Source organism: Antechinus flavipes, chromosome 2 (assembly GCF_016432865.1).
Source record: "Antechinus flavipes isolate AdamAnt ecotype Samford, QLD, Australia chromosome 2, AdamAnt_v2, whole genome shotgun sequence".
NCBI lineage: Eukaryota > Metazoa > Chordata > Mammalia > Dasyuromorphia > Dasyuridae > Antechinus > Antechinus flavipes.
In genome coordinates this window covers 135369660-135393052 of record NC_067399.1, presented here as the reverse complement: position 1 = coordinate 135393052, position 23393 = coordinate 135369660, and the positions used below count along the sequence as shown (strand labels likewise).

Below are 23393 nucleotides of genomic sequence, written 5' to 3'. Positions count from 1 at the left end.
GCTGACAGGAAAGTAACTAACAGCCAGAGCTCAGGATTGGAACCTGAGTTCTGCCACTTTCTAGCTGAGCAAGGAAGTGAGTATAATAATATCTGCACTCTTCATCTCACTGAAGGACTGTGAGGATAGAATAATATAAGATGTGAAAAAATCCTTTGAGAAATTGAAATCATTCTACAAATACCAGAAATTGTTGTTATTCTACATGAGAAGTATTTAACTTCTTTGATTGAAATATAAGAAGAGTCCATGTGTTAACAAGATGTGTTTCTCAAATTCTCCAGCTATCTTTAGCACTAGAGAAATTTAACCTTGGCAATGGGGTATCCTGGCCAACTGTGACCAATAAATCCTTTACACACATAGATTTTCCTTTGAAAACTGGCAGGGAAGATGAAAATATACATCGGTTACTTTAGGAGTAACATTAACTCTAAAACAAACATGCCAATTTCATTGGATAAATTCTTTGCATGGGGAACTTTAGCTCTAATAACATTCTGACCAAATATTCCCTCAAATAAAATAAGTACACAGGAAAGAGTTATACTTTTCCAGGGATCAGATCACTTCTAAAGTTGAAGATTGAAAGCCAATTGAAAAGAAGTGATGCAAGGACAAAATATGGGATGGGAGAACTATCTAGCCCCAGGTTCTAGAGATCTTTTAAAAAAATGAAAGAGAAAGCACTCTCTTGCACCAAGGATATCCCAGGAACAGAAAGCTCCCTACCTCTGGTCTTCAATTTCATATTTTCTTTACCCAACCCATCTTCTTGTTTGATCACTTTCAAGCCAGTGAAGACCTCCCTGCTCCTTCTCCAAGTTTTGATGTTCTTCAAGGGAAGGATGAGGGAGAGGAAAGAAAGGCCTTTGATCTCATTTTCTAGCACTTCCTTGAAAAGTTTAAGGTGGAAAGGTCTGCCAACCCCAGTTGAATAGCCTATGATTTAACCAGATGTTTGCCCACCTTGAGAGAAAAATCAGTGAAGTCTTAAGGAAAGCTCTACCTTCCCTTTATTTCACTAATCTAGTATTGCTTAGCCTCATTACTCAACTTTGAACTTTATTCCTACCTCAGTGGTACCTGGGGGCATCTGGGTGACACAGTAAATGGAGTGCCAAGCATGGAATCGAGACGATCTGAACTCCTATTTCAGACACAGACTCTCATTAGCTGTGGGACTTTGGGCAAATCACTTAACTTGAGCTGTAGAATGGGGATAATAATAGCAGCACCTTCCTAAGAAGGATGTTATGAGGATCAGATAAGATTATATTTGAAAAAAGTTTTTAGCATATGTAATTACTTATTACATACTTATTCTCTCCCCCTTCCAAGATCCTCCAGGAAGCAACTAAAACGGAGTATTAAGGAGACATCCAGTTTTCTATACTATGCCATTAATGCAAAATGTTATATTATGGTGATAATTATTCCAATGAAGGATATAAAAATTCCTAAGGATTCCTCTCTGATTTGCCCTGCCTTTTTGTGTTGATAACAGGAATAACTTTCCCTAAATAAAAAAATAGCCCAGAGGAAAAAAGGAATGAATGATCCAGATCTGGGCTTCATCACCTGTCCCCTGGAGTATTGCAGTAACTTCCTAATTTATTTTCCCTGCTTCCAGACCTCTCCCCTACCTAATCCATCTTTCAACAGCTGCAAATTGATATACCTAAAGCACAGGTCTGACTCTGCCACTCTCTAGCTCAAGAAGTTTCAGAGGCTCTAAGAGACAGAGAATCCTCTGGAAAATAGAAAGACCACTGAAAAATCCTCCAGCATATTCCCCTTCCCAATCTGGCTCTGGCCTTTTTTCCACTCTGATTCATGCTATCCCCCTCCTACATGTTTTGCATTCCTGACTAGTTTATTTGCTCTTTCCCACACCTGGAATTTTCTCCCTCCTCACGCCTATCTCTGGGAATCCTCAGTTCTCCTTCCTAGCTCAATTCAATTGTTCCCTTTGCCAGGGGGCCTGTCTTAATCCCTCATGACTCCACCATCACCAAAGATGTAATATTCTGCATTTTCAGAGGCAGCATTGTATAGTGGGTAGTTAGCTTACGTAGGGTTCAGATCCTGCTTCTGAAATATATTGTCTTTCTGACCCTGGGTAAACCACTTAATTTCTCAGTCTCACTCTGAGACTGTAAATTACTCCTCAAAAAATGCTAATCTATGCTGTAGAGATGAAATCACAGGCTTATTTAAAAATAATAATTATTATATGATATCATAATATATAATTATTATTATATTTACATATCTGTATCCAAAACTCATAATATAAGTTTTTTAAGAATAGGAACTGTTGTTTTGGGTTTATTTTTTAACTGAATCCCCGGTAACTGAATTGCCATGCACATAGTAGACATTGAATGCCCAAATGACTCCTTGGTGAATTCAATCCAATCAAATAAAGTTAACTATGTGGAGATTCTTTCTGACACATTCTGTTGCCTTTTATCCTCCCTTCCTCTAGGTATTGGAAGGAATGCCCCTCTTTGCAGAGCTCTCTGGGAACCTGGTACCTGTCAAAAAAGCTGCTCAACAGCGGAGCTTTCACTTCCAGTCTTTTCGTGAAAACCGTCTTGCCATAGCTGTGAAGGTACAGATGAGTCCATGCGATTGCTGCTGGGGGCTCTACAGGGGGAAGGGGATGTAGAACTCTCTGAGCCAGCCAAATACTGAAATGGAATCCCAAAGTCTTTTCTTCAGGAATGCCCTGAGTCCATCTTCTCTGTTATTCCCTTCAGGTTAGGGATAGCAGTCGAGAAGCAGGAGGATCTCTGTCATTTCTGCGAAAAGCGATGAAATATGAGGACTCTCAACATATCCTCTGCCACTTGAACATTACAATGCCCCCATGCACCAAGGTGAGCCAGGCTGCTCCACTCCCAGGATCTCCTTTCTACGGTCAGGCTTCTTCCAGGGAAAGCCCAGGGGACCAGTAATCATCTCAGAAGTGGGACAGCCCTTGTCAAGGGCAGGAAGCCGGTAGAATCCCCTATCTTCTAAATTTTTGACTTGATCCTCTTTCTCTATAGAAAAACAGTCCTTGAATTCTGAAAGATATATAAGATGTTTCTCTCTTCTCAGGAACAGTTCACTACAACCTGACAGGGAGAACAAAGTCTGCCTCTTTTTACAAATTCAACCAACCTTGGCCATAGCCATAGGAAGGACATAATAAAACTGGGAATGGGAACCCTTCTGGGTTCTCTATATCCCAGCTTCTTAAACTGTGGGTCATGACCCCATTTGGGAACTTGTAACTGAATGTGGAGGTTGTGAAATTATTATTTATTATCAGTAAATATTTGATTTGTATATCTATTGTTTAAGCCCATATACACAGGATACTCAAAAATTTCTTGAATGAAAAGGGGTCATGAGTGGGAAAAGTTTAAGAAGTCCTGCTCTACACATCCATTTTTAAAATTCTGTTACCTCCTAGGGCCTTGGTTCTTATAACTTTCCTTCTTATGGGTGCCAGACCCAGAGAGAGAAGGATCATAGTTTCTGGACCACAGTCTCCTCCTGGTGTGTCAGAGCCTCAACCCAAACTCACATAGGTCCTGGACCCCAATTGCCTCAAAAAAAGAAAAGGAAAACAAAGAAGTTAGACTAAAGATGCTGCTATTGTCTCTTTAAGTCTGAAATGGTTTAGATTTTTTGAAGAGGGGATGGCTTGGTCAGCCCTGATAAAGAAAACAATACCTAGTATCACCTTTTCTTCTTTTTCTACAGGGAAGTGGAGCTGATGATAGGAGAAGGACTTTAACTCCTCTGGCCTTGAGAGAAAGATATAGCCTCCTCAGTGAAACAACCCTTGGTATAAGCTTCTGTGTGGTGATGTTCTGTGTCTCTCCCTGACCCTACTGGCATTCCAGAAGGCTGCTAATTTGGATTATTTCTTTGACCCTTCAAGGAGATTCATGCAAGCTGCTATTCCTGTCACAGTGCGCCATTTTAGCTTGGTTTGAACTTGGCACTATCTGACTTGGCAAATCTATTGATTATGTTCTTGCCCTGTGCCTAGTGCTAGCCATCACTTGGTCACTGTTCAGACATAGCCCACCTGCACTGAATAGTGACATTACTGAATGATGTCCCTTGCTTTCTCTCTAGGTTCTCTCAGTGGGACAGATAGGGCAGATATGAAAATGGCTATTATATCAGAGCATCTCGGGCTCAGCTGGGCAGGTAAGTAGGAGAAAGAAACTGTTGCCATTTCAGTCTTCCTGTGATGTGTTTGTGTCCAGTTCCTCATAGGTTGGTTGTTCATATAGTATACTATAAACATTGTATTTCCTGAGGGACCCTTATGGTGTCCTTTTTCTAGAAAGAGGGAAGAAGGGAAAGTAAAGAAGCAGAGAGATAGAATTAGAGGGAGAAATTCTGTTGTTATTCAGTCATTTCAATCATGTCTAATTCTCCATGGCCCCATTTGGAGTTTTCTTGGCAAAGACACTAGAGGAGTTTGCCATTTCTTTCTTCAGCTCATTTTATAGATAAGAAACTGAGTCAGAGTTAAGTGACTTGTCCATGATGACACAGCTAGTAAGTGTCTGAGTCTAGCTTTATCTCAAGAATAGGGAGGCTTCCTAACTCCACTGCACCACTTAGATCCCTAGAGGAGGGGAAAAGGAGAGAGAATTAAAGAATAGAGAAGAATATAAAGGGAAGAGGAAAAAAAGTGGTAGTTATCTTGGTTTGGTGATTAGTTCTTCATGGGATCTTAGAGATGGGCGGGAAAAGATAGTCCTTACAAATGAATTTGAGATCCAGAGACATGGAATGGTTTACCAAATGTCAACCTGAATCAGGACCCTCAGCTGCAGTTTGATGCTTCGGTCACTACAGATTATTCTTTTGAAATGGTGGCTTGAATGGCAGAGCATTCTCCAGGATTCATTTATGATTCCTAGATGTAGAACTGTTATCTGTTGTGAGAGGGGCCAGTTTTTATCCAATTAAGTGAATGACCAGAAGATGTTTTTCTCCCACTGGGACATTGGGACTTGTTTCTGTTTTACTTCTTCATCCTTCATATGATGGGAAGCTTTTCATCCAGTCATCCCCAAAGAAAGCTTTAGGAGAGCCTGTTGAAAGGCAGTGGACCTTCAGGCAAGATCAGTGGCTTGGAAACTCAGAAGCTGTCCATTCTCTGTCTTATTCAGCACTGCTTCTCCTACTCTTTCTTAGTCTCTCTCTCTTCCTTTCTCCTTTCCTTTATCTCCCTCTCTCCCTTTCCCTTGCCTCTTCCTTCTCTCCCTTTCTATCCCCCATCTCCCCTCTCTTCCTACATACTTATCTGTCATTTATTTCTCACTCTCTCTTTTTCCCTCTATTTCTCTGTTTCTTTCCTTTCATCTTCTTCCCTCTTTTCCTATCTCTTCCTCTCTTTTCTTTTTCATTTGCTCTCTTTTGTGTTCTTATTCTTTTTTATTTTCTTAATCACCATCCTATCTTCTTTCTCTCTTGTCCTTGTGCCCTCCTTATCTCTTATATTCTTTTCCTCATCCTATCTTCATTTTTATTCTTTTCTTTATTTTCTTCCCCTTCTTTAATTTCATTTTCTCTCTTCCCCAATTTCTTCATCCTTGAAATGTCTTTAAAACTCTTCTCTCTCTCAAAGCACTTTTAAGAACTAGAAATAAAAATCAAATAGAGTTAGAACCTTCACGTTTTCATTTTAGATGCAAATAAAATCTTTCCCCTGAGGAAATGTAAAGACAGACTTAGAGCATTATGTAAGTGTTTATAGGTTGGTTGGGTTTTGGAATTTGTTTGTTAGCGTTTGTGTTCATGTGTGTGAGATAATAGATTCTATGTGGCAAGATGAGTTGAGAGGCAGAATGGCTTGGTGAAAAGGTCTGAGACTTAGGGAACTCAAGTTCTAGTCTGGCTCTGCTACTGTCTATGTGATCTTGGGCAAAAAGAGCACATAGTAATATAGTACACATGTGTAATAAATGTTTGTTATGTGATCCGTGTATTACACATATGTTTGTGATTTATGATATGATACAGATATGTAATGTATGTGTTATGATGTATTATTGTGATGTGTGGAATGTGTGTGGTATATGTCTTGCTTACATATAGATATAGATATCTTGCTTACATTTTTTTTAGAGAGACATAGAATGGTATAATGGAAGAGAGATGATTTCACATTTGGGAAGATCCATGTTCAAGTCCTATCTCTAACATTGTGTGACACTGTAATCTAATCTCTCATTGCCCTAAGCAATTCTTTTAGACTCTCTAAATTGCAGAGTAGGCATTGTTCTGCACAGGTAAATGGGCTTCCCTCACTGGAAGTTCCCTACACCAATGAAATCATGGGTTTAGACCACAGATAAGTAATATATTACATATAATACATTACACACATATATATTTCTATATATTACTTGCACATGTTATATAGTATATTATATACATATATACACATAGCATATTATATAGCAATAGCTTATCATTTATTATATATATTACATATAGAATATTATATACATGTAATACATATGGAATCATATATAAATTCTATATAACATATTATATACATACTACATATCTCATCTGTAATATGCTATACATATACATATGAAGCATAGCATATTTACATATATTATATATATAGTCTATAATATACTCATATTACATGTTACATTTTACAATATCATATATAGTGTATCAAACACATATACAGTGTATCTATTCATGTAGTATAGAGTATATTGCACATTGCATATATCATATATGTTACATTACATACATATACATATTTCATAGCATATTATTATACTTTATATGTATATCTCTATATTATATATATAATTTTAATATATATTATGTACTTTATTCCATTTGATCTTCAGAACAACTCAGTGAAATTGGGAGTCCAAGTATTATTCCTCCCATTTCACGAATAAAGGATGGGAGAGCTGCAGTGAGTTCTTTGCCAGATCATAAATCTGGTCCCCAAATCCAGATCTTCATGCCCTCCTAGCTAACCTAGAGCTTTCTCCACTTGTACCAATACTCCTACCTTTCTCTCTTTTGGTGTCCCTCTTTTGTTTCCTACAAAATGAGGGCGTTGGATTAGATGATCTCTAAGGTATCTTTCCATCTGTATGTTTATAACACACTGCATGATTAAGAAGAGAGTGGACACTGTAAATCCCCATCTCGGGGCTTCCTCTCATGAGGCAGGGTAATGGCAGGAGGCAGAATGCTGAATTTGGCATGAGAGCTATACCTTGTATAACTTTGGACAAATATTTAATCTTCACTAGGTTTCCTCATCTGCCAGTGGAAGGGTTTGGATTAAATGAACTCCAAGGTCTCTTCCAGGTGGTCTCAAATCATATAATCCAAGGGAAGCCCTTTTCTTTGGCTTCCTGACAAGGGTGAGGTTCCCTCTGGGCTGGTGGGAGCTTCTTCCTCTGCTCATATGATCTGGGGGTTTCTTTTGCAGAACTGGCTCGCGAGTTGCAATTTGGCGTGGAAGATATCAACAGGATACGTGTGGAGAACCCCAACTCCTTGTTGGAGCAGAGTTCAGCCCTGTTGAACCTCTGGGTCATCCGTGAAGGCAAAAATGCCAAGAGTCAGTATCCCTGGGCTAAGGAAACCTTCCTTTTTCAAAGATTCCCCCAGGTTTTCGAAGCAGAAATTATCCTTATGCTGTATTTGGGCTGTTCTTGTCATAAGTTCTATCTGCTTTGTTAAGTCTTTCAGGAAATTTTGGAGACATACATATATATCTATCTTAATTTCATTTAGATTCAGTAAACATTATTTTCAATGATTCTGTGTTAGTTAATAAATTTAGAAAAACATGATTCGATTTTTAAAAAGTGTGATAAGGGCATTAGAAATACACAAAATGTACTATGTGAGATCTAAGATGGGGGTGGGAAGCAGGAATCATTACCAACTAGGAAGATCAGAAAAGATGAAGAACAAGGGGCAATATCATAGGTGCTGAGATTTAAAGGAATGGTAGGAATTTAATATACCTGGAAGAGAAAGAAGGGTATTCAAAAAATAAGGTTTCAATTGACCTCTTTTTAAAATCAGGGCTTTGAGTTGGATGATTTTTTTTTTGAGGATCTTCCAGTCCTAACATTAAATTAATTTCAAATTTTCTCTAAAGAAGGGTTTTGGAGCATTGTTCTTTTAACAAAGGCTGCCTGCTAGGCAAAGGCACAAAAGGAAAGAAATTGTAAGCTGTATACTGGAATACACAGAAGAGAGAGGAATGATGATATAAGGCTTCACAGAGATTGGGTGGTCTTAAATGACAAAATAACTTTACTTGGTAGGGAAAGGGAAAACACTAAAAAGTTTTGATTGGGATATGATGTCATTAGATCTTGTAGGTAAGGAAAAAATGGTAGTGTTACCAAGATTTTTTTGCCCAGTGATTAGGACAAAATAATTTGTCAGGGAATCCTGCCAAGGAATTGGAGAATCTCTCTTTTTTTATATAAAATTTAAAATGCACCAAAATATTCAGTGAATACAAGATTCATAAATGAAACATTTGAGCTCTTTGAAATTTAGCTTCAGAACCAATTGTATCGTACTCTTGCCAGAATAGCCAGGGATGGGATAAACATCTCTCCTTAATCACCGGGAGAGAGGAGCTCACATGTTGTACCTCATTGAGAGATCTCTTGATTCATCCTTAAAAATTCAGAATGGAGCATGTGGTCATTCATGCTTGCCATCTCCACTCAGCTTCCTGGGGAAGAGGATTTCAAAGGGAATCTTCTTATTTCCTTGGGGTTTGCCTACTAAGTATTGAAAAGCTGTTCCATGAAATCTACCCACTTCTCCCAGATCCTGTTAGGCAGCAGTTGTTGGGGGGTGGGAGGGAGAGGTTGTACTCTGCCAAAGTGTGAAAAGCTACTCTCTGGAGAGAGAGTTGTTCCAGATTGTGGCAGGGGGTGTTTCTACCTTCTGAGAAAATAAGCCATCTCCTCTTCTTTTTCCATGTCTCCCCACGCCTTACACAAACACTCCCAGAATGATTGTCAAGCCTCCAACAGTCCCTCCTGCTAGCCGAAATATAAGGGTGTTTTGCCAGTGAGCGTTCTTTCATATAATTCCTGTTTCTTTTCCTCTCCTCTAACAGTGGAAAATCTTTACACGGCCCTGAGGAACATTGACCGGAGTGAGATTGTGAACATGTTAGAAGGCTCTGGCCGGCAGAGTAGAAGCCTGAAACCAGACAGGCGGTATGCAGACCGGGACTACTCCTTATCACCGTCCCAGATGAATGGTGAGTTCTGCCGGCCACCACACCTGGGCCCTGCCCATACGGGGCTACTGTTGGATGTCCCAGTTCCAACAGGCCTCCTTCCTTGGAAACCTTGTGTTCCAAAAGGGAGGATGGATTAGTTCCTCTAGTGTAAAACTTGCTGTACAGGGAGGCCTGGGCAAGAGCAGGGCTGAAGGAGAGAGAGGCTAACTAGAGACATGAAGTCCCTTTTTCCAGTGGCCCAGACAGAGCACTTTGGACTGGACCTGGCATCTGGTTCCTGCTCTGCTATTATGAGGGGGCTACTCAGTTCTCTCGGTCTCAATTGACCTCTTTATAAAAATCAGAGCTTTGGATTAGATGCTTTTTTTTGAGGTCTTTCCAGCCCTAACACTGAATAATTTAAATTCTACTGAGGGAATGGCTTTGGAGCATCATCCCCTTAGCAAAAGCTGCCTGGCTGGTTGTGGATGCCAAATTTTAATTCCTTCCTTTTGTGATTGCCTCTGTGAGACTAGTACTTCACTTATTTTTCAAAGTCAAATCTCTCTCTTTCTCTCTTTCTCTTAGCTCTTCCTCCTTCCTTTTTCTAACCCCCATTTCTCTCACCTCCTCTCATTCTAATGTGGTTCAGCATGTCATGGACCCTCCAATCACCTGGCCTAAGGAAAGGGAGCCAGAGGAAGACACTGGCCTCTGTCTCCTGCTCGCTCCTCCTATTGATGGAGGATACAAGGGGTTTTTTCCAGGCAGCTGAGAATTCTTGCCTTGTCCTCGGAAAAAGTAGCAACCAATAGAAAGAAAGAGATTGGGTGGGAGATATACTGGCCTTGGACTCAACCCTTAACTAAGGGTAATTGAGTAAGGAGCCCAGTCCCAATGTCATCTTGGTGTAATTGATTCTAGTCTCTCTTCAGCCAGTACATGGTATAGTGGAAAGAATACTGGTTTGGGATTAAAATTGGGGTTGAAATTCTGGCTCTGCTATTCACAATTTATGTGACCTTGGACAAGTCCACGTAATCTCTTGGGGCCTCAGTTTCCCTATAGGAAAAATAAGTGGGTTGGATTAGATAGCCTCTAAGACAACTCTAAATCTATGATTCTATAATTAACTAATTCTGGGACTTCACACAAAGTCACAGCCTCTGGATTGACATTCATGCCTTTTAATTCTTTAAAAGAAAAAAAGAAATAGCTTGATATAGTAGAATACTCAAGGTCAAATTCCAGTGTCAACACTGGACCACCTTGAACAGATCACTGGACCTCAGTAAGGTCTGATGTAAGACGAGTAGGAGAAACCCTCCGGATTTTAAACATCTCTTCCAATTCTAAATCCCATGACTTAAGATCCAACCCTAGAAAGCCTAACTTGGCGTTGATATTTCTAATTATTTACCTGGTTAGAAGGCTCTTCCAGGGGCTGCAGGGAGGCCTGAGGAATGCATCGGTATAGTGCCCTCCCTCAGTGGGGGTGGATGGAGTCCCTGGGGAGCAGGGCTGGGGATCTGGGCCCCCCGAGAAGGGAACGCTGCTGGAGCAGCCCTCCGGGCCCCGAGCCAGTGGAGTCTCTGCATGCCGAGCCCCTCACACTTTTCTCTCTTCTGTGTTCTGTGTATCCTGAAACATGCCATCTAGTGCCGCCAGATGCGGGCCACATCCTATGTCGATCACTTCCTGTCACCTTTCTCTTCTGCCTCTGACCTCATCTTGACCTCTAGTTTGCTCATCCTTTTGCACTACCTGTCTCCACTGTCTCCACCTCCGCCAAGTGTACCAGAACCACCACCAGCCTCCAGCCGATGCATGTCATGAAGACCTCCTAATCCTCCCCCTCCTCCCAACACCCCGTCTCATGGTGGAGTGCCTGCCAGTGTGTGTGTATGTGTGAGTGTGTGTGTGTGCGCGCGCGCGCGCGTGTGTGTACATATGTGTCTCCTGTGGCATAAACTCTTAGAGAAGGCTAAATTTCAGCGGGACCACAAGCCCCTTTCCAGGGACAACCTGTCTCAAATACCTCAGGAGGCATTTAAGTCCACCAGACCCCTCAGTCATAATGAGAAATTTGTGACTGGAGGCAGAAGCTCAGAAATGAAATCTGGAATGTTGGGAAAATCCAAGTTAATCAAGTTAGCAAACTACTACCTTCCTACTAGCTGGCCTGGTACTTGTTTAAAATGTTTCTATTGCATACAAACTTTCCAGTTGATTCAAGCTGACCAAAGTTTTATTGGGCCCAGGATTGTTCTATAGGGATACAGAAAAAATTTAAGGCAAGTTACCCTCCCTTGGGGAATCTCAAAATTTGGTTGGAGAAATAAGATTTATAGACACATGTACATACGTGTATATACATGTACACAAAACTCAGTTATAGAAGTATGTAAGACAATTTAGAATCGAATATTGAACTGGGAACAACAGACCAAGCGAGAGGGGCTGATGCGGGAGTCATTCATGCTCTTCTCAGGCACAGAGATGAATTAGGAAGCAGGAAGATGCCTAAGGGGGCTCAGCCCTAGTATTCAACAGAGAACAGCTCGTATCATCCATATGCCCATCTCAGTGTTACTGTCCCTTTTCAAGCCAAAGAAGGAAAAACAAAAACAAACAGCTGGTTGACCTCGTGTTTGGTTCCCACAGTTTCCAAGAAATATGAGCCCGGGACCCCCTGAAGTCCTTGGTAGCCTATGAGCACTGGACACCAGCCACATGTGAACATAGCCCAAAGCAGTTCCTCACCAAAGCCAGACTCATCGCTCTACAGGCTCCCACATGAACACCCAGCTGCCCTTTTCCCACCCAGATACCATCCATTGCTCTGAGCCCTTGACTTTATTGTCCAATCAGAACCAGATTAAAAAAACAACGACCACCAAAAAACCTCTGTGTTCTCCCTGCCCCTTCTTCTCTTCAAGCAGGCAGCCTCCGTGTCTGGGTCTCCTCAGTGAAGGGGAAGGATCCAAGCCTGGTTGGGAGCGGGGGAGGAGGAAGAGAGCTGGAACTGAGCAGTCTCCACCAGTCTCTTCCTCCTGAGGCCGGGTAGTTTCCAAAGGGAAGCTTGCCCTTGGAACCACAAGAGAATCACCATGTGGGTTATTTGTGCTGGTGCCAGGCCTGCCCTGTTTAATTGATAACTGCAATCTTTGCATCTGTTCCCTCTGTGCCTTTGCCAGGCTGCCTCTCTATTCTGTGTCTAAGCCTTGAACATGAATTTGGGCTGGGGCGTAAGTGGTGCTGGATGATAATGGTGAGTTAGTCCCGTCTTCCTTTGCCAGTCTCAGAGAATCTTAGACCCTAAGTAACCACGAAGGGTTTCTCAGCCTTCCTTCCCACATAGATTCTTCTTACCATACAATAGGATGTGAAGGAGAAAAAGGGACATTGAGGAAAAATGCAGTTTGTTCCCCTTTCAGATGCATACAATTGTTTTTAATTAACAAAAAACATATATATTCAAAGGGCATAATTCAAAACAGAGGCCTTATAGAGCTATTGAGGATTTCATATATAATGTCTCAAAGAAAATGAAGAAAAAACTTAATAATTCCAAAGAATTAGCCCTTTCTTCACCATCCTATCCTGCCAAATAAAAGCAAAATTGATTTCACAAACACAGACGTATAAGCAAATAAATAATATAAATATGTATCAGTTCTATTGGATACTTTGATAGATTCATTCCTTTGTTTTAATGATAAATTGTTAACATGTCCTTCAGCCTAATGAACATTTATTAAGCACCTATGATGTGCCAGGCACTGTGCAAAGGAAGGTAAAAATAAGGTCTCTTCCCTCCAGAAACTCACAATCTAACAGGAGACAACATGCAAATGACTCTGAGCACACAGTATAAATGAAAAATAGTGGCACTAGCAACAATAATACTGGGAAAAACCTGCCTAAGGTGCGATTTCAGCAGTTTGGAAGGAAGCTAGGGAAGCCAGGAGGGGAGGAGGGAGAGCATTCCAGGCACGGGCGACAGACAATGCAAAGACATGGAATTGGGAGACAATGCAAAGACATGGAATTTGTGTGAAGAGCAACAAAACTGGATCATAGAGTGCGTGGAATGAAAGGTAAGGAAATTGAAAAGTTAGAAAGGGACTAGTTTGGAAGATCTTTAGATGACAAGAGCATTTTCTTTTTGATCCAATGGGGAGCCACTAGAGTTTAATAAGTAGGGTTATGGCTCGGTCAGCCCTACCATCTTAAGAAAATCATGTTGGCTAATGAGTGGAAAATGGAATGGTGTGGAGAAAGATTCAGGCAGGGAGACCAAGCAGAAGGACATTATAATTGTCCAAATGTGACATGATGAGGGTCTGTACCAGGCAGGGCAGCTGGGTGAATGGAGAAAAATGAGATGTAAATCAGGTATGTTGTAAAGATAAAAACAACAAGACTTGGCCATGGAGTAGATATATGGGGTGAGTCCAAGTGAGAAGTAGAGGTTGACATCAAGTTTATAAGCCTGGATGACTGGGAGAGTGGTGCTGATTTTAATATTAATAAGAAAATTGAGGGCAGGAGTCAGTTTAGTGGGAGGAGAAAAATAATGAGTTCTGTTTTATATCTGTCAAGTTTGAGATGCCTATGAAATACCCAACCTAAAATATCCAAAAGATAGGCCATGATGTGAGACCGGACCTCAAGAAAGAAATTAGGATTTAATATATAGAATCTGGGATTCATGTGTAGAGAGATGATAAATTAATCCATGATTGCTTATGAGATTGTATAAAGGGCGAGAAGAGGGCTTGGTACAGAGCCTTGGAGGACATACTATTAGTGGGCATGATCAGCAAAAGATGCTGAAGAGTTGTCAGACAGGTAAGAGGAGAATTAGAGAAAAGACTGTCACAAAAACCTAGAGAGGAAAAAGTATCCAACACAAAGTGATTGACATCTCAGAGGCTGCAAAAAGATCCAGAAGGATGAGGATTGAGAAAAGGTCATTAACTCTGGCAACTGAAATCAGTGGAATAGTTTCAGTTGAATGGGGTCAGAAGCCAGATTGCAGATGGTTTAGAAGAGAGAAAGAGAAGGAGAAATAGAGGCACCTTATATGAATAGTTTTTACCGAGGAGTGTAGCTGAGAAGAAAGGCAGCAAAATGACGTTGTGGGAAGATGTATCTTCATGAGTTCAAATCTTGCCTCAGAACTTGCTAGCTGTGTGACCCTGGGCATGTCAGTTAATCAGTTTCCTCACCTATAAAATTATTTGGAAAGGGAATTGGCAAATCACTCCAGTAGTTTTGCCAAGAAAACCCCAAATCAGGTCACAAAGAATTGGATATAATTGAAATGAATCAAAAACAAGTAACTGAGAAGGGAAGAAGAAATATGGGATGATGGCAAGAAGAGATGGACTGATCAAATGAGGGCTTTTTGATAAGAAATGTTTGTAGGAAGGAAGAAAGGAATCAGTAGATAGAGACTGAAAGTTAAAGAAAGTGGATATGATGGAGGGGGTGATCTGCTGGAGAAGATGGGAAGGATAGATCCAAAAGTTCATGTAAAGGAGTTATCTTGCTTAAGGAACAAGAATACTTCCTCATCTAAGATAAGGCTAAGAAGGAAATAGTAAGGAAAGTCATTTATGATTTGCAATATAAGGAAGAAAAAAGAGGGAGCTCATGAAGAATGGCCTCCATGTTTTCAGTGAAGTATGAAACAAGGTTTTCAAGTGAGAATTCCTATTCCTTTGACAACACAAAAGTCCTTCCCAAGTATGGGGGCGGGGGGGCATTTGCCAATCATAGGGTAATTTTTCAGTTTTCAGTTTCTGACCAAACATCAATTTGTAGAATCATAGAGTCTCAGGGTGATCTAGTACAACCAACACCCAATCAGGAATTTCCTCTGTCATTTAGTAGAGGCAACATGGCATAGTAGATAAAATCAGGAGGACCTGGATTTAAATTTCGTCTGCATAATATACAATATTAGTCAATCAAGTATGAATATATAATGTAGTCTAAGATCTAACTCCAAATTCTGTGATTCAGACAAGGGTTGTAAGAATTATGAGATGAAGGGCAACTAAGTGGCACAATGAATAGAATTACTGGTCCTAGAGTCAGGATAACCCGAAGCTCATACACTTACTAGCTGTGTGACTCTCAGCAAGTCATTTAATCCTAGTTGCCTAAAAGCAAACAAACAAAAAAGAATTAAGAGATGAGAAAAGAAAAGGATGGTGTAATGTAATAGAGTAGAGAATTTGAGATCAGAATATTTGGGGTTCAATGCAAGCTCTGTTACATTCAGGATGACTTTGTACAAGTGACCCTTGTCTGGTCCTCAATTTCTTAATCTCCAAGTGACAGATTTTAACTAGATGATTTCTAAGGTTCTTTCTAGCTCTAAATCTAACGAGGCTTCCTGAAGGTGATATCTCGATCCAAATCTTGGAGGATGGATGGGATTTAGATAAGTAAGGAGAGGAAAGGACGTTCCTAGTCAAAAGGGGACTACATTAAAAAATGTGAAAGTGGGAATAAACATGAGTGTTTAGGGACAGTGACATGAAGAGCAACGTTCACTCCCCAGGCTGCCTGTTCCTACATTATATACATGCACATTCCATATGTGTATGCTCAAATATATATAACCACAAATGCAAATACATACAAATACCATAAATACTTTATGTGTCTATGCATATAACACATATACTGCAAATACACATTATCTTTACACCCCATACTCGCATTTACATATAGGTACTCAAGCATGTACATATCTATGATAAACATACTGAACAATCAATATTATGTGCACATTAAATTCGTATATAACACATGCAGTGCAAATGGCACTTATATAATATATGCCAAATATATTTGGTATCCATTTATATGAGTTTCATAGTCATTATTGAAACTCAGGGTCACCAACAGGCAACCCATAATTTTGCAAAGGCTCTTGTTCTAGCCAGACATAGACTATGCAAATGAAGTGACAGTCCATTTAGAAATACCAAAAAGCAAAAACAAAACCAGAATGGTCTAAATAGCTCCATAGATTTGGGGGTTGTTGGAATTAATTAGCATTAATCTAGTTCTATCTTTGGGAGCTTGGGACTAGAATGAATGGTTTAGGGCTTATCAGGATGGAGAGAGGGAAAAAGGGACCCTGGGGGTGGAGCTGAAAAACACTGCCCTAGATGAAGGGGAGGGAGGAATAGATAGATATCCGTAGGTTAAAAAAAAAAAAAAAAAAAAAAGAACAACCACCAGATATTCACATGTAAAAAAAAAAGATAGATATAAAGAATAAATTGATATCCATAGGTAAACATATATATATATATATATATATATATATATATATATATATACACACACACACACACACACACACACACACACACATACATAAAGGATAGATATCCATAGGTAAGATATCTATCTTAAAAAAGTTATCTACAGGTTTTAAAAAATAGATATAAAGAATATATAGTATTCATAGGTAAGAGGGAGACAGAGGGGGAGGGAGGGAAAAAGGGAGAGAGAGAGAGACAGACAGACAGAGAGAGAGAGATAGAGACAGAGACAGAGACAGACAGAGAAACAGAGAGGCAGAGACAGAGACAGAGAGAACAGATTAGATAGGTTAAAAAAAAATAATAGAACAGTCATAAGAATTTTCTGTATCAAGCATTGTGCCAGGAACTGGGAATACAAATAGAAGCAAAACAGTCTCTCCCTTCAAGGAGTTTACAATCTTTTAAAAAGTTGTTTATTATTAATAGCTTTTTATTTTCAAAATACATGCAAAAATAATTTTCAACATTCACCCTTACAAAAACCTTGTCTTCCAAATTTTGCAAGAAATTTACATTCTAACAGGGAAAGATAACACTGGTAGAACAACATTGTGACCCAAGAGAACCTTAGCACTGCTTGGTACCTCCAGCTCTCATTTTTCTTTAGGAAATGACTTTTACTTTGCCCAGAGTTTTTGGAGTAGTGACTATCTTTGGAGAAATTCTCCACAACTCACTATTATCTACTGAAAAGATGTCTCTTGATTCAAATGAAAAGCTTCCCTTTAAGGCTTCCCCTACTAGAACCATAGATGACTCCAACCCAAACTGAGTGTTACATACATATCACAGACTCCAGAATCCTTATCACAATAATTCCTGAATTGCCTGACCTAGGACCAGGAGGAAAGTCAGCAAAATAAAGTTAGTACCCTGCAGAAGAACTCTTGGTTTTGATTCCTGAGGGCCTAAAAGTGATTTTTGAAAGATTGTAAGGAATAGAAAAGAACTGTAGGACTAGAAAAGGGCAAATGGCCTGAAGCTGGATTTGAATCCTGATTCTGCTACTTCCTACTTGTGTGAGCATAGAAAAGTCAATCCTCCAGACCTGTGGACCTCATCTGTAAAATAAAGGGCTGGGCTAGATGACCTCCAAGTTCCCTCCAGAATTAAATTCTTTGATATAGCACTTTTCACTAGATCAGCTTTGGAGATAAAGGTGCATATCCCTCTTGGACCATGTCTAAGGAGATTTGGTTACAGAATTTCCAAAGTAAACTCTTTGAAGGCTGATCTCACCTTTAAAGTGGTTTCCACAGTTCCCAGTAAGGATAGAATAAGATTTCCCCAACGTGACTTTCTTTTTGGCCCACACATCACAATTTTTGACATGTTCTTGATGAATAATATTGGGCATGTGATATCTATTTTTTGCTTGTTTTATCTTTTACTAGATTATAAACTCCTTGAGGGCAGGAACTCTGTATTAGCTATCTGTACTTCTCTGTAGCTACTTTGTATGTCCTCAGGACCTAGTACATTGTAGGTACATAGTAAATGTGTGTTGAATAAATGGATGAATTTTGCCCTGTCCCTAAGAACCAAGGCTTACAACTGACTAGGAAGTATAACTCTTAGGTATCTGAATTACCTTCCCATGAGAATACAATTTCCCCATCTGGTTTTCAGGACTCAGTAATAAGAGGATTTTATTCCATTCAATTTAACAAACATTTACTGAGGTGGTGGAAAGATGTCTGAGATCCCTTGAGTGAGAGAGTCTAGAATCAAACCCCAGCTTGGCTAATTATCCATATAACTTCAAGCAAGTCACCCCACTTTGTGAGTTTTTGCTTATTCTTCTGCAAAATGAGTATTTGGGCTAAACAATTTCCATTGTCTATGCTAGTCCTATATATTATGACATTTTTTAGTACCTGTTATAGTACTGATAGAGAGTTAAGTGGGTTGGGACCTGGAGTCAGGAAACTTGAGTCCAAATCCAACCTCAAACACTTATTAGCTGTATGACTCTGTGCAAGTCACTTAACCTGCTGACTCGGTTTTTCTCAACTGTAAAATGGGAGATAATAGCCTCTATCTCCCAAGGTTGTGAGAATCATATCAGATATTTGTAAAGCTTAGAGCAGTGTCTGGCACATACTAAGTATATATAAATGTTAGGTAGTTTATGATGATGATGATGATGATGATATTATATTTATAAAGATAATAAAATAAAATATTTGTTGTGAGGGCCAAATGAGATAATAATTGTAAAGCACTTAGCATAGTCTTTGAAATATAGGAGGCACTGTAGAAATACTTATTCCATGCCCTGAGATGGTAAGGAAGTTACAGAAATTAAGTGAAACATTGTCTCTGCCCTCAAGGAATTCACTGTCTGGTAGAGGGATACAATCCATGTCTAAATAATGATAAAACAAAACATCCATGAGAGGATTCTATTATTACATCATACTTCATAAAATGTGGGATGAGGAAAGATCATTATTGAGCAGAAATAAGGGAAACCCTCTTAGAGGAGGTATCTGAGTTAGAATTGAAAGGATGGGTAGGATTTCAACAGAGGAAGATGGAAATGAAGACTTCCTAAATGTAGAGAATGTATTATGAACAAAGACATAGAAATATGACAGGGTAGAGGAGTGGGGTGGGTTGTCCAGTTTGACATGAGAAGAGAGGAGCATGTGAAAAATTAATAAATTAAGCCAGCACCAGACTGTACAAAGTCTCGAATGCCAGGCTAAGGAGTTTGGACTTTATTCAGTGGGTAGCCACCCGCTGAAGAGTTTTATCAGAGAAATGATATATAGGTTCTGTGCAAAAGGAAGTTCAGCCTGGCATCTGTGTGAAGGATGAAAAAAGTTCTGAATAACACCTGTCCTTTGTCCACTTGTTTTGATCTGGAGAGAGGGAGAGACATAGAGATAGAGACAGAAACAGAGACAGACACAGACAAGACAGAGAGACACAGGAGAAAGACACACAAAGACAGAAAGAGAGACAGAGAGAGAGAGACAGAAAAATAGACAGAGACAGAGACAGAGGCAGAAAGATAGAGACAGACACAGAGAGGTAGACACAGACTGAAAGACAGACACAAAGAGATAGACACAGACAAGACTGAGACAGAAACACAGAGCTAGAGACAGACATAAAGACAGAGAAACAGACACAGACAAGACAGAGAGACACAGACACAGAGCCAGATAGAGACAGACAGAGACAAAGAGAGAAAGAAACAGACGTAGATATAGACACAGACACAGACAGACAGACAAACACAAAGAGATAGCCCCAAACAAGAGAGAGTCAGAGACACAGAGCCAGATAGAGACAGACACAGATACAGAGATAGACACAGATGAGACAGAGAGACAGACACAGCTAGATAGAGACAAAAAGAAACAAAGACAGACACAGGCAGAAAGGCAGACAGACAAGACAGACAGACACAGACATAGAACTAGATAAAGACAGACACAGAGATAGAGAGAAAGAGACAGAGAATGGGTTTATTCTCAGAGAGGTTCCTCCCCCATCCCAAGGGTGTCTCTGTGTGTGTGTGTGTGTGTGTGTGTGTGTGTGTGTCTGTCCATCTGTGTCTGTGTGTCTGTCTGTCTGTGTCTGTCTGTGTCTATCTGTGTCTCTGCAGGTGTACAGATGTGTGCCTGAGTAAGTGTGAATGTGAAAAAAAATCGCTTCTGGAGCCTGTCCCCCTCTGTCTGCCCATCCAGGTTACACCTCGCTGCAGGATGAGCTGCTGTCCCCGGCCTCCCTGCACTACACGCTGCCCTCTCCCTTGCGTGTAGATCAGTATTGGACCGAGGTGGCCATCATTGACGCCATCCCCATGGCCCCCACGGAGCACGATGCCCTGATGGAAATGTCGGACATGCAGGTGTGGTCCTCGGGCCTCACCCCCTCCCTGGTGACCGCCGAAGACTCCTCCCTGGAGTGTAGCAAGGCCGAGGACTCTGACGCCACCGGAGAGTGGAGGCTGCCGGGGCCCCTCCTGGAGGACCCCCAGGGCCCCGACCAGCTGGGCTCGCTGGAGCTCGTGGAGGACGACACAGTGGATTCAGATGCCACAAATGGCCTTATCGATTTGCTTGACCAGGAGGAAGGTCAGAGGTCAGAAGAGAAGCTGCCAGGTGGTGAGAGGCAGGATGAGCCAGCCGGCCAGGGACGGGATTCAGAGCGTGAAGTGTCTCTTCTTTCAGGCCAGCAGAGAGTACAAGCCCGAATAACAGAATCCCCCACCGTGAGTCGAGTAATGGAGAAGAGCCAAGACAGGTGAGTGGTGTTTCCCCTGCTTCCTGCCCATCCCGAGACGCCCGACATGTCCGGGTACTTCAGATGATAAAGATGAGACCAGGAACCAGGCTCTTGGTTCTGTTATCCGTTAGGAGCAGCAGTGGTGGGAGAAGTTGGCGTTAGGAAGTCCTGAGTTCAAACACAGCCTCAAGTCACTTAAGTTTTGCCTCTGTTTTCTCATTTGTAAAATGGGGATAAGAATAGAACCTACCTCCAAGTGTGCTTCTGAAAACCAATGAGATAATCATAATGAGGGGCTTAGTTCAATGTCCCACACATGGGAGGCACTGTATAAGTGTTAGTTATCATTATCCTTATTATTACCAACTCTCCCCCCGATTTATTAAGTCAAACCCACTCAATTTGTTAGACACTCTCAGTGACTATGTGCAGAATGCCATGTTGCTTTGGGAGGTTAAACGTAATAAGCAAAATGTCCCTCCCCCCAAAAAGCTTACAATCAAGGATTCAGGGAGAGAAAAATAACCAGATTACTATATTATAAGGTGATCAGTACAGAGGGTGGAATGATAAAATGAGAAAACTGCTTAACATAACTGAAAAAGAAAAGTCAATTTAATGCGGTACAAGGACTTAACCTAGAGAATACTGAAACTCGAGTCATGGAAAATTCTGTTGGCAACCACTGAATATCAGGGAATTAGTTGTAATAAATTCTGCCTCAAGATATTTTTATGGAAATGATGAAAACTGTAAATTCTGTCCTATCTTAAGTCACCTTGGTCTTTGAATCTGCAGTTTCTATGATTGTTGAATTTCCACTGGAATTAATAGAAATTAGGGACTATAAAATTGTATCTTTTAACTGCTGAATAAAGAAAACCATATAGGAAAAAAAGTGCATGGGGAATTTATGCTTATTTCTATGCAGATGACTCCCAGGTCCCTATATCTATTCCTAATCTCTCTTATGAATTCCAATCTCATAGACTCAATTATGATTGAATCTTGAGGCAGCTAGGTGGCCTAGTGGATAGAGCTCTGGGTTTGGAGTCAGGAAAACAGCTTAGCTACATGGTCTTGGGTACTTACCTTCTGTTTTTCTCTGTTTCCTCATCTGAAAATTGGGATAATCATAGCACCTACTTCCCAGAGTATGAGAGAATCATTTGTAAAAATTTTAACACAAAGCCTAATACATTGGCCCTTTGTCTTGTTCAGTCAAGTCCAATTTTTTTTTATCCCATTTGGAAAATTTCTTGGCAAAAATACTGGAATGGTTTGGCATTTCCCTCTCCAGCTCATTTTACAGATGAAGAAATTTTAATGATAAGGTGTGTTCATCCATTCTTATTTCTTTTCTTCCTCATAGTGTGGTAGAAAGAGTGCTGGATTCAAAGGCAGAGGACCTTTTTTAGAATCCCAGCTCTGATACTTATCACCTAGATGATCTTGGAAAAGTTTTAGCTTCTCAGGGCCTCAGTTTCCTCAGCTGTAAAAATAATAATAATCATCACTATGTATTCTGGGCTAACCTCTTTGCAATTATTCTTGGTTAATCCTCACTAGGAGGTAGATGCTATTATTAACGTAATAAAACCAGAGAGCTAGACCAGGTGACCACTGAGATCTCTTCCAACTCTGTCACTATGATGGTTTGATCCTGTGGTTTCCTCCCAGATAACATAGGCATCTCAAACTCAACAAGTCCTTCCAGTCCTGTACCAATGTTCCTACCTACATCAAGGGCATTGACATTTTCCCAATCAACCCAAATCCCATTCTCAAAGTCCTTTTCTTTTTCATTTTTTCCCCTGAGGCAATTGGGGTTAAATGACTTGTCCTGGGTCACACAGCTGGAAAGCATTAAGTATCTGAGGTCAGATTTGAACTCAAGTCCTCCTGACTTCAGGGCTGGCACTCTATCCACTGTGCCATCTAGCTGCCCCTCACAGTCCTTCTCTACCTTTCTCTTTCCCTTGCCTCCTCCCAATGCCAAGTCTTTAATTCCACCATATCTGTCCCCTTCTCAGCCATCTTCTAGGTACCATCCTATTTCAGGATTTCATCACCTCTCATCTAACCTATTATTTTGATTCTCCTCCTCCTATCTCCTCCACTTATTAATTCCCTCTTCACCCAGTTGTCAGATTGAAAATCCTAAAGCTGCACACCCCGCCCCCCTCCACCTGGAATGCACTCTCTCATTACCTCTGCCTCTTCTAGCTTCAGAGAAGCCAGATGGCTCAGTGGATGGTGTGCCTGCAGTCAGGAGGATCTGAGTTCAGGAGGACCTGAGTTCAAATTTGACCTCAGACATTTACTGACTGTTTGATCCTGGGCAAGCCACTTAACCCCAATTGCCTCCAAACATAAAATAAAATAAAATAAAACAATGCCTGGCTTCCTTGAAGGTTTAGCCTGCCTCCTACAGGCACAAGTAGAGATCCTTTCCTGAAGCTCCTGATGTTTAGTACCCTCCATACTCCAAAAGGATTTTGTATCTATGACATACTGACTTCCTC

At 40.6% G+C, this 23393-nt stretch overlaps 1 protein-coding gene across 9 annotated transcripts in view; it reads left to right on the top strand.

The window, feature by feature from the left end:
• Positions 1-23393, top strand: part of ANK1 (ankyrin 1) — a 190909-nt gene that overhangs the window by 140377 nt on the left and 27139 nt on the right. For 6 of the 9 annotated variants that reach the window (XM_051975584.1, XM_051975582.1, XM_051975583.1 and 3 more), the window contains 7 exons: positions 2492-2617; positions 2766-2885; positions 3760-3844; positions 4141-4215; positions 7499-7630; positions 9164-9310; positions 20328-20886. In XM_051975584.1, the coding sequence (XP_051831544.1) occupies positions 2492-2617; positions 2766-2885; positions 3760-3844; positions 4141-4215; positions 7499-7630; positions 9164-9310; positions 20328-20886 (1244 nt within the window). Of the gene's footprint in view, positions 1-2491; positions 2618-2765; positions 2886-3759; positions 3845-4140; positions 4216-7498; positions 7631-9163; positions 9311-11935; positions 16611-20327; positions 20887-23393 lie in introns of those variants that run through there. The other 3 variants (XM_051975589.1, XM_051975588.1, XM_051975590.1) reach the window with 2 other exon arrangements.